Source organism: Elephantulus edwardii, unplaced genomic scaffold (genome assembly GCF_000299155.1).
Source record: "Elephantulus edwardii isolate Elephantulus edwardi_28Jun2011 unplaced genomic scaffold, EleEdw1.0 scaffold00165, whole genome shotgun sequence".
Taxonomy (NCBI): domain Eukaryota; kingdom Metazoa; phylum Chordata; class Mammalia; order Macroscelidea; family Macroscelididae; genus Elephantulus; species Elephantulus edwardii.
The window spans coordinates 6922878-6935036 of NW_006399915.1; the positions used below are offsets into that span (position 1 = coordinate 6922878).

At 37.9% G+C, this 12159-nt stretch overlaps 1 protein-coding gene across 1 annotated transcript in view; it reads right to left on the minus strand.

Moving 5' to 3' along the window:
* BTLA (B and T lymphocyte associated) overlaps positions 1–12159 on the minus strand; it is a 115163-nt gene that overhangs the window by 14241 nt on the left and 88763 nt on the right. Inside the window, exons 2-3 of the mRNA XM_006895361.1 lie at positions 12124–12130; positions 5361–5558 (exon numbers count right to left, since the gene is read on the minus strand). Of these exons, the coding sequence (XP_006895423.1) occupies positions 5361–5558; positions 12124–12130 (205 nt within the window). The remainder of the gene's footprint in view (positions 1–5360; positions 5559–12123; positions 12131–12159) is intronic.

Consider the following 12159-nt stretch of genomic DNA (forward strand, 5'->3'; position numbering starts at 1 on the left):
TTCTTAATATAAGCCCTTATCTGATATGTCATTACCAAATACTTTTTCCCAGTCTGTGACTTCCCTTTTACTTTGTTGGAAAAGTTTTTGGATGTGCATAGGGATTTGATTCTTAGAAGATCACATTCATCTATTTTATCTTCTCCTGGTTGTAGGTGCAATTCCTACTTTCTAAAGCATTATGATCTTTCATCAGACAAAAGCGTTTTTTTCACATATAATGGTAGTACAAGAAAGTATGTAACAAATAAGAGGCATAGACTTTAAATGTCATAAAATGTATAGCAAAGAGAAATCCCCTAAGGTAGTCATACATCTTTCATTTTAGACCTAGAGGAATGGTTGCATTTGAGAGTAAGGCTAGAATTTTGAGAGATGAAGAGAGACGAATGGACGCTCCACAGGGTGCAAGAACAACATGGAAAGGACCACAGTAAAGATATACTAGAGGGAAGTATGGCTGAAAGACTGAAAATAAGAAGTTCCATATGAAATTTAGAGACTATCAAGAAAGATAGACTGGGAGAAACTATGGGAGACCAGAAATGCTGGTTAAAAAATGAGTTCAATACAAAGAATGTTCTAGAGAGGCTTCCCCAGAAGAGTAGTCTTATAAAACCAGAATAATAAATGATTTGAGCTGATATGAACAAAAATAGAACAACCATAAAGAAAAAGAGTGTAGACAATTACTTAAAAGTGTTTAAAAGGAAAGTAATCTTATATCTAAGAGTAAATAAGGAAGGTAATCTTATGTCTAAGATGTACATAGAAGCTATCGCATAGTTATGAAGTGCTGTTAAATTGCTTCTGAAATATGGAGGCCCTGTGTTCAACAGAGGAAACACAGGCCTAGTCCTCACAATTTCTACGGTGCTCTGACCCTCTGTTGCTGACATTGGTCAGTCCATCTATTGAAGATCTTTCCATTTTTTTAACTGAAACTACCCAGAATCCAAACATGACATCTTGCTCCAGGAACTGGCCTTTCCTTCACACATCCAAAGTTGTTCTTGTTGTTATGTGCCGTCAAGTTGCTTGCGACTCATAGTGACCCTTGTACAAGAGCTCTAAACCCTGCTCTATCCTGTGCCAACCTCATTGTCTCCAACACTCCCACTACCCCAATCACTGAATCGATCCATCTCATCGAGGGTCTTCTTCTCCTTTATTGTCCCTCCACTCTCCCAAATATAATGTTCCTCTCCAAGGATGGTCACTCCTTGCAATATACCCAAAATATGTCAGACAAAGCTTCAGAATCCTTGTCTCCAAGGAGCAGCCTGGTCTCACCCTCTCCAGTATAAATCTGTTTGTTCTCTTAGCAGTCCATGGTATATTCAACACTTTTCTCCAGCACCACAGCACAAATTCTCTATCATCATCAATTCTCTATCATCCTTAGTCACTATCCAGGTCTCTGATGCATAGCATGCAACTTCAAAGACTATGGCCAGGATCAGGTGCAACTTAATCTCCAGCCTGACATTGTTGCTCTTCAGTACTCTGGAAAGGTCCTTCACAGCTGGCTTTCCCAAGGCAATTCCTCTCTTGATTTCCTTATCTGCTGGCACCAAGAGTGCCATGTGGAGCCAAGCAAACTAAAGCTGTGAACAATCTCAATCTCTTCACCATCCATCCTGATGCTGCCAATTGGCCCAGTGGTGAGAATCTTTGTTTTCTTGATGTTGTGTCTCAATCCATATTGAAGGTTGTAGTCATTGACCTTCTGCAGCAAGCATTTCAGGGCCTCCTCAGTTTCAACAAGCAGGGTTGTGTCATCTGCCTAACGCAGGTTGTTGATGAATCTTCCACCAATCCTGGTGCCACATTTCTCCTTGTACAGTCTAGTGTCCCAGATGATCTGTTCTGCATACAGACTGAAAAGGTATGAAGAGAGAATACATCCCAGTGTACACCCTTCCCAATTTTGAACCATGCAGTGTCTCCTTGCTCTGTTCTGACAAGTGTCACTTGGTCCAAGCATAAGTTTCGCATAAGCAAAATCAAATATTCTGGAATTCCCATGCCTTTCTACTTATTTAGCTGTTCATGAAATTTCTCTAGATAATATTTTGTCATTTTTAGTGTGTAAATCTTGCAAATTCTTGCCTAATTTTATTATGAATTTTTTTTATATTTTAAACAGAAGCGTTTTCACCATTTTTTCTTTGATTTGTTCTTTGTTAGTGTGTATTTGATTTTTTGTAAATTGATCTTGCATCCTGAAACTTTGTTAAATTTACATGGGCCCATAATCAACATCAAGGATGCCAGCAGATAAGAAACCAAAAGAGATGTTGCATTGTAAAAATCTACTATCAAGGATTTCTCCTAGTCCTAAAGAGTAATCATGCCAGTTTAAAGACTAAGGTGCACCTGATTCAAGTCATGATTTTTTTTGTCAATTATTTCTTATGCACCTGAAACCTAGGCAAAGAATATGAATGATTTAAGAAGAATTAATGCCTTTGAATTGTAGTGTCTGTCTTGGAGGAAATGCAACTGGGATGTTCTTAGAGGTAAAGATGGTGGAACTTCATCTTTTACAGTTTGGGCATGTTGTCAGGAAGGGCTAATCCTTATAAAATGTTATCATACAGGAAAAGGTGGAGGCTCAGAGAAAGAAAGTAAAACCCTAAAAAACAGATAGATTTAAGCAGTAATTGTAAAAATAGGCTCAAGAATCTCAGAGATTGTGAAGATGGTGCAGGACAGAGCAAGGTTCAGATCTGTTGTTCATAGGGTTGCTATAAGTAGTAGTAGTTGCTTAAATGATACCTAACAATAACAATACGTAAGGTTAAGTTATCTATAATAAAGATTATTTCAATTTTTTCTTTCCAATTTATATGGTTTTTATTTCTGTCTCTTGTCTGAGTGTTTTGATTAGAATTGCCAATGCTATTATGTGTGGAAGTGGTAAAAATCTTCAACTTTGTCTTGTTCCTGATGGTGTTTTTTTTTAAACTATTCTTTTTTAAAAATTTATTTTATTATTTTTGTGTGTGTACCATCAAATTGGATCTAACTGGTACAGGAGGAGACTGTCCCTCCTTCTCCAGCAGAGCATCTGGTGGATTCTGGGATTGCAGTGCAGCTTCGTGCCACTAGGCCACCAGAACTCCCTTTGTTCCTGATCTTAAGAGATCTTTACTCTTTTACCATTGAATATAATAAATAAATATAACACTGAATGTGGTAAAAGACTCATGATGACCCTATAGAAAACAGATCAGAACATAGACCTGTCCTGCATCATCATTATAATCTGTGTAATGCTCCAGCCCATTGTTAGAATCACTGTATCAATCCATCCACATGAGATTCTTCCTCTATTTTGCTTACACTCTACCTTTCAAATAGGAGAGAGTGAAACCAAGTTTCCCCTTGGAGGCTAGGATTTTGAAGTTCTATCTCACATACTTTGGGCATATGGCCAGGAGGGACTGGGGGACTGGTCCTTGAAGAAGGACATCATGTTCAGAACGCTGTAGGAACAGTGCAAGGAAAAGAAGACCCCAGTGAAATGAATTGACACAGTAACTAGGGCAATGGGGGTGGGTGTTTCAGAGTCAGTGAAACTGGCTCAGGATAGGACAGACTTCAGATCTGCTGCATAGAGGGTTGCTATGAGCTGCAGGCAACTTGACAGCATATAACAAAAACAACAACTACCTTCCCCACATGATGTCTTCCTTCAAGGACTTCCTTCAAGGTCCCTCCTAACCACAAGCCCGAAGTTTGGGACATTCATAAAATGAGCAGGTTTTTACTATCTCCTCTTCTTCCCTCTTTTTTGGTTTTTAAATTTTTTTTTCCATCTTGGTTTTGCTCAGTGTTGTGGACCACAATATATTTGTTCATACCCAGCAGGCAGATTTGTGCTAACCCGTAATGTGCTTTATATACAATAAGCAGTTCTACCTGGACTGCAGCCATGCCTGAGCACATTTAGTAGTACTGTGCTGAATAATGGTTTTAAGTGTAATAGTGCATGCCCTAAGTGTGATAAGGGCAGGGATCTCTGTGCAAAATGTGGTAAAAGGCCATCTTTATTCTAAAAACTATAATAACTCGATGGAAAAGTTCTCTGACAGTTCATGGTAAGGCTCACAGTATAGCTCCTCCTTGTAATTTGTATGAGACCCTAAACAAAGAGACGTTTAAGCCTCCTGCAAATCCTCAGCTAGCTTTTTGTATTTAGTTTCCAATTGGCTACTGAACCTGAGCGTCCAGAGTTGGCTGATTGCCTCAGACCTGACATTTAAAGTACTGAGCATGATACTTGACCTTGGACATGATAAATGGTGCTGACAACAGAATTCACACATGATACTCAGCTTTCATTTTCATTTCCCTAATCAGCTCTTCATGGCTTATTCTGTAGGGAATTGTGCTGCAAACCCAAAGACGGTGCCTTTATGGCAACTGGAATTCACCAATGGCTCCTTAGGAGAAAGATGGGCAACTCCACCCATGTGACTTTCAGGAATCTACTGGAGGGTCAGCTGTGGTTCTGACTTTAGGGTAACAAGTCTGTATTGAGTTTGATCAGTTAATAATGTTGACTGTATTTTTATACGCTTATACTCATTTTCATATCCTCTTTGGAGAAGGTGAAGTTAAATACTTCACTCTTTTTTTTTTTTTTTTTAGTGGAATGTTTGTCATCTTAACCTTGACCTGTTCTTGTTTTACTGCTTGAACCCATTGAGGAGATCTAAGGAGGAGCTGAGGAGGAGGCTGAAGCTAAAGTGTTCCCAAATGGGGTAGGTAATCAAGTTACTCATCCGTTTCCCTCTGTGTACATTATTAACAAATATGTAATTGTCTAAGCACAGCAACTGAAACATCAAATAATTATAAAACCCAAAAGTTAGAAATTATTAAAAGAGGAGGAAAAAAACCCTACAAACAAATAGCCAAGAAGATGTAATTGAATTGTCTTCTTGTCTAGTAATACTCCCTTTGTAATTCTCTCAATATTTCATTGATACACACTTGGATTTACAAAATAAATTCCAATATCTCTTAAAAGCAAGAATAATACCTTTAATATATGAGTGAAATGCAAACATACATCCATCATGACCTGTGCGATATGGTACCTTCTGATTTGCTACATCATAAATTCAATGTCTAACCTAGCAAATAAGAATATAGGGCTGCTTTTTTTATTAACAAAATGAGAAAAACATTAGAGGAGCTCAGTGTCTAGGACTCACCTGTAACATTTACTGTTATTGAGTGGCTTATAATTCATATAGCTGGAGACCTGTCAATCTCACATCAGTATAATCCACTGTCACTAGCAAGTATTGGTACAAAATGAAGAGTATAATTTAAAATAGTCTTACTTTTGTCTAATTGTACACTTTGATTAAGACTATCTCTAACTGGTAAACATTGTTTTTCTTCAAACTTGCACCAAGTCACATTAGGAGGTGGGAGAGTGCAGTACTGCATAGGACACTTCAGCTCAAATGAGGTTCCAACGGAAATAGTGTAATTGGATTGTCTCTTAATGACAAGTTTCTCCTCACATGGGTCTTTTCCTGAAAAGTGAAAATAAGAATAAAATCAGATATGCTCTTCAGTAATAATTATATTTTTGAAACTTAGACAATTTCTACCGTAATTCTCAAGCATAATTCTACATTTTTCTTACATAGCGTTTTACAGTAATGGGCTATCCCCTCCAGTGTAATTAACTGCCTCTGAGGGTCAACTATGGATCAACTCAACAGTATACAGCAATAATGTGATGGCACATTACAACAGTGACAGCAATGCTGCCTGTAGGAGTGATGGTTTTAGTGGTAAAAGCTTGCCTTCCATGCAGGAGACCCAGATTAGATTCCAAACCAATGAACTTCAGCACAGTCCTCTATTTTAGGACTACATGATTTTGTGATGCTGAACAGTTTTCAGTAGATCTTCCAGAATGAGACATATAAGGAAGGAAAGTCTGATGATTTAATTTAGAGAAACCAGCCAGTGAAAATCCTATAAGGTAAAGCCATACAATCCCACTGAGTGGTCACCATGAGTCAGGGACTTCCTCAATAGTGTCTAACAACAATAAAGCTACCTTGCAATTTTTTCAAAGAGCCTTTTGGTGAATACAACTCCTAACGGCCCTATGAACAACACTTTTAAACCCTGTCCTGTCCTGGGCCAACCTTACAATTACTGAAATGCTTGAGCTCATTGTTGCAGTTACAGTGTCAGTCCATCTGGATGAGATTTTCCACCCTATAGTCGACCCTCTACCGTCCCAAACACGATGTTCCTTTCCTAGGAATAGCCTGTCCTAGAAATATGCCCAAAGTATGTGAGATGAAGCTTTATAATTTTTGTCTCCAAGAAGAACTATGGCTACACCTTCACCAAGACATATTTGTTTGTCCTTTTGGCCGTCCATGGGACACTCGGTATTGTTCTCTAACATCACCATTCAAAGACATCAATTCTTCCTTTTTCATTGTCCGGCTCTCAGATATATACTAAGTAATTGAAAGACCAAGGCCTGAACCAGGAGTATTTTGGTCCTCAAACTGACATTACTGCTCCTCAATAATTCAGAGAGCTCCCTGGCAGCCACTTGACCAATGCAATGTGTCTCCTTATCTCCTGATTGCTGTTACCAAGGTTGTTGATTGTGGATGTAGGTAAAATGAAATCATTGACAACTTCAATCTTTTCTCTATCATGATATTGCTTATTAGTCCAATGGTGAAGACTTTTGTCTTCTTAATGTTGAGATGCAATTAATATTGAATGCTAAAGTCTTTGATCTTCTATGGCAAGCTCCTCAAGTCCTCCCTTCCAGCAATCAATGTTGTGTCATCTTCATAATGCAGGTTATTGATGAGTCTTCTTCTGATCTTGATGCTACATTCTTCATCATAGACTCAACCTTTTTGAATAATTTGCTCAGTATATAGATTGAATAGGTATGGAGAGAGGATACAACCCTGACCTGACACACAACAATCTTAATTTTAAACCATGTAGTCTTATCAATGAAATACCAATTGACTTGTTTCAATTAAGAGATGTAGCCTGGGATGCACTCACCAGTCTATGCGAGGAAATAGGGAGGACAACTGTCTAGCCAATGGATTGGAAGAGGTCCATATTTGTCCCTATTTCCAAGAAAGGTGATCCAACTGAATGCAGAAACTATCTAACAGCATCATTATTGTGAGGCTCTTGCTATAGAAGATCAAAGACTTCAGCATTCAATATTAATCATATGCAAGCAAAATACTGTTGAAGATAATTAAAAAACAGCTAGAACAGTACATAGATAGGGCAGTGCCAGAATTCAAGCAGGATTTTGAAGATATCCTGTGGCACCAGGGATATCATTGCTGATGTCAGATAGATCCTGGCTGAAAGTAAAGAATACCAGAAGAATGTCTATTTGTGCTTTATTGACTATGCAAAGGCATTTGACTGTGTGGATCATAACAAGTTGTGGTTGACATTGAGAAGACTAGGAGTCCCAGAGCACTTAATTGTCCTCATGAGAAACCTATACCTGAACTAGAAGGCTGTTGTGTCAACAGAACAGGGAAACACTTCATGGTTTAAAATTAAAAAGGAAGTGTGTCACGGTTGTATTCACTCTCCATACTTATTTAATCTATATACTAAGCAAATTATTCAAGAAACTGGACTCTATGAAGATTAATGTGACATCAGGATTGGAGGAAGATTCATCAATAACCTGTATTATGCAGATGACATAACCTTGTTTGCTTAAAGTGAGAAGGACTTGAAGCACTTGTTGCAGAAGATCAAGGAATGTAGCCTTTGGTGTGGATTGCATCTCAATGTCAAGAAAAAAAAAGATTATTACCACTGGACTGATAGGTAACATCATTATGAATTGAGATGAGATTGAACCTGTCAAAAACTTTCTCTTATTTGGATCCCCAATTAACACCCTTGGTACCAGCACTCAGGAAATAAGAAGACACATTGCACTGGGAAAATTTGCCTTTTGGAGTCTCTCCAAATTCATGAGGAGTAATGATGTCAGTTTGAGGACTAGAGTGAGCCTGAGTCAGGCCATGGTCTTTCTGATCACTCACTATACATCTGAAAGATGGACAATAAAGAGAGATGACAGAAGAAGAATTGATGCCTTTGAGCTATGGTGTTGGAGAAGAGCACTGAACATCACATGGACTGCCAAAAGAAAAAACAAATATGTCTTGGCGAGGGTGCACCAGGAGTACTCTTTGGAGGCAAGAATAAAGAGGCTTTGCCTCACATACTTTGAGCCTGTTGTTAGGAGGGGCTGTTCTTTGGAGAGGAATATATATAATGTTAGGAAGGGTGGAGATTCAGTGAAGAAGAGGAAGACCCTCAACCAAGTGACTACTGCAATGGGCTTTAGTGTGTTAGGAAGTGTAAGGATGGCATAGGTTAGAGAAGGGTTTAAATCCTTTGTTCATTGGGTAGCTGTGAATTGTACTTGCTGGCACTTAACAACAATAACAGTGTTCTCTTAGAACATCATAGCCAATTTCAGATGGATCTTGGACAAAAGCAGACACTACCAGAGGAATGTCTATTTTTGTTTCACTGACAATGCAAAGGCTTTTGACTTTGTGTATCATAACAATTTATGACTAATCTTGAGAAGAATGAGCATCTCAGAACACTTGAATGTGCTTATGTGAAACCTATACTTGGACCAGGAAGCAGTAGTCAGTACAGAGCAAGAAAATATTACATGGCTCAAAATAAAGAAAAGAGTGAATCAGGGATGTATCATATCTCCGTACCTTTTCAATCTATATGCGGAAGAGGTCATTTGGGAGACTGAACTTAGTGAGGAGAAATGTGGCATCGGTATTAGAGGAAGCCTCATCAACCTTCATTATGCAGATGACACAACTTTACTTGCCCAAATGAGGAAGCCTTGAAGCATTTGCTGCAGAAGGTCAAAGACTGTGTTCTTCCATATGGGTTGAAGCTCCACATCAAGAAAACAAAGATTCTCACCACTGGCCCAATTGGCAAGATCATGAAAGATGGAAAAGAGATTTAGATTGTTAACAATTTCAGTTTGCTCAGTTCAGTAGTCAGAAAATTAAAAGATGAATTGCATTAGAGAAATTTTCTATCAGAGACCTCTTCAGGGTGCTAAAGGAGAATGATATTAGTTTTGACACTAAGGTTCACCTGATACAAATCACAGTCTTTGCACTTGCTATGCATCAGAGAGCTAGACAATCAATAAGGGTGATGGAGGAAGAAAAAATGCCTTGGAGTTGTGGTGCTGGAAAACAGTATTGAATGTTTCATGGACTGCTAGGAAAACAAATAGGTTTATCTTGTAGAGGGAAAAACCAAGCTCCACCTGACATACTTTGGGCATGGTACCAGGAGGGACCAGTCCTTGGAGAAGGACATCCTGCTGGGAATGGTAGAGGGACAGTACCGGAGAGGAAGACATCAGATGAGATGGCTGGATACAGTAACAGGGTAATAGGGTTTGTATGTTGGAAACAATGAGAGTGGCTGAGGATAGGGCAAGGTTCAGAACTATTGCACATAGGGTTGCAATGAATCGCAGACTTATTACACATAACAATAAGAAAGCAAAACCCCTCACAATTTGGCCAGAAAAGGAACATCGTAATAAAGGAAGAAAAGTTTGAAGTTGTTAAGTATGTCATATTTCTGATCTACAGTTAACATGCATGAAAGTATTGGTTTTAGGTGCCGTAGAGCCGACTATGACTCAAAGCAACCCTATGAGTAACAGACCTGGACCTTGCCCTATCCTGCCCCATCCTCCTGATTCTGTCATGCTCAAGCCATTGTAGCAGTCACTGTGTAAATCCATCTTGTTGAGGACCTTTGTCTCTTTTGTTGACTCTATACCTTTCCCAAGGGAGGAATATGGGCAATCTTCTCCCATCTGATATCTTGCATGATGTCTTTCTCCAAGAACTAGTTCCTTTTTTAATATAAATAGTGTTTGTTGTTATTTTAATGAAAGTTTACAGAAAACATGGGTTTCCATTCATTCATTGTTGCATAGTTTTCTCCCTGTACCTCCTCTTCAGTTCACTTTTCTCTTAAAAACAACAAATGCTGGCAAAATTGTGGAGAAATTGAAACTCCTATTCATTGTTGTTGGGAGTATAAAATGGTACAACTACTATGGAAGGCAGTATGATGCTTTCTCAAAAATTTGGAAATAGAAATACCATTTGACCCATCAAGTCCACTACTTGGAATATATCCTAAAGTACTAGTTTCTTATAAAAAAATGCTCAAAGAAAGATGAAGTTTCACCACTCTTGCCTCTAAGGAATACTGGTTGCACTTTTTCAGCACATATTTGTTTTTTTCTTTTGGTAGTCCATGGTATGTATAGTCAATACTCTTCACCAACACCACAACTGAAAGACATCAATTCTTCTTAAATCTTCCTTATTCATTGTCCCACTTTCAGAAGCATAGGAAGCATTTTAAAATACCATTGCTTAGATTTTTGTTGTGGAGTAGACATCTTTAAATTGATATCTATGTTCTTTAGCATTTTGGAGAGGTCCAAGACAGTTGTTTTCCCCAATACAACACATCATTTGATTTCTCAATTGCTGTTACCATAGATGCTGAATGTTGATCCAAGTAGGATAAAATTGTTGAGAACCTCACTCCTTTCTCCATTTATAAGTAAGTTCTTCAAGTCTTCTTCAATTTCTACGAGCTAGGTTGTGTTATCTGCATAACACAAATTGTTGAATCTTCTTCAAATACTGGTGCCATAATCTTCTTTATATAGTCCAGTTTCTCAAGTTGGGGACTATTAATGTCTTTTACCAATGAAATATTAGTTCTTCAGTGGCAGAATTCATCCCAAACCAATGTTCTTCTCATGTAATCACCACCTGTCTGTAACTAGAAGCTCATATGATATGATCCTGAACAAGTTTTAATGGAGTTATAGACTAGGATGATTAAGAAGAGAGATGTGATGATTTATTTCTGAAAATAAGCCAGTGAAAACTCTATGAATCACTATGGTACACTATATGATCAATAAATTATGTGGTTAGGGCAGGATCAAGATGCTTCATTCAGTTGTGCTTGGAGTCCCCAGAAATAGGAGGCTGACTCAAAACAATGCTAACAACATCATTTTTCCAGTAAGACTAAAGCTAAGCAAATGACCTGAAATTATTTTCTCTTCAAATTCCTTTTCCTGCAACCTCAAATTAATTTTCTGGGTCTGACTTCATTTTGAACCATTCTTTGTCTCAGGAATATATTCCACACACTTCCCTTATTAATTTCTCTTGCTCAAATCGAAGTGTTCTGAATAGATTCGCTGTGTCACAAATTAAAATGATATGAACAGACCTGAGATTACCACCAACCTTCTAAAGATGAAGAAGCAGAACTCCAGGGTACAAATGATCTCACCTACCATTACTCAACTAGTCATAGAGTGAACTGGGGTGAGGGGAAGCTTTGGGATTAATGCTTTCTGTACCACTTTGCCTAGAACAATATCTCCATTTTCTTCTGTTTCCTTGTCCATAAAAATATTTTCTATTTTAACTTATCCCTAATATCCAACAAATTCCTCACTATAAATACTACTCAAACTTCACCAAACTTTGCTCAGAATAATCGGAACTTGAAATTTCTATAATCATATTGAGACAAGGGACTTGGCAAGAACTCTAGAACTTTTTTATTTTAATTGCAACTTCTCTAAGACCTTAAACAAGTTCACTTTATAACTTCCTAATTAAACTGTTTCCCAAAGTTCTGATTAAAAATGAAGACAAGTTTTGGGGATGAGGTTTCTAAAAAATTGAAGATAAAGGGTGTGATAATTCATCAAAAGGAAGTTCCTTTACACCAAAACACCTAGATGTGTTTAGACTCAGCAAAAAGCAAGGATTCTAGCTGAAGAAAGACCAAGCAAAACCCTGTTTGTAGGAATCTGTTCCTCTCCCTTAAGATAATGACCAATATCAGCCACCTAACTTCCCTTTTTGTTTGCTCAGATAAGTCAATAACCATTTTGGAGCCTATAACAGTGATAGCACTGTGTTAAACTTTTTATGTACAACTTACCATGATCCTACGAACAATAAATCAGAATCTTAACTT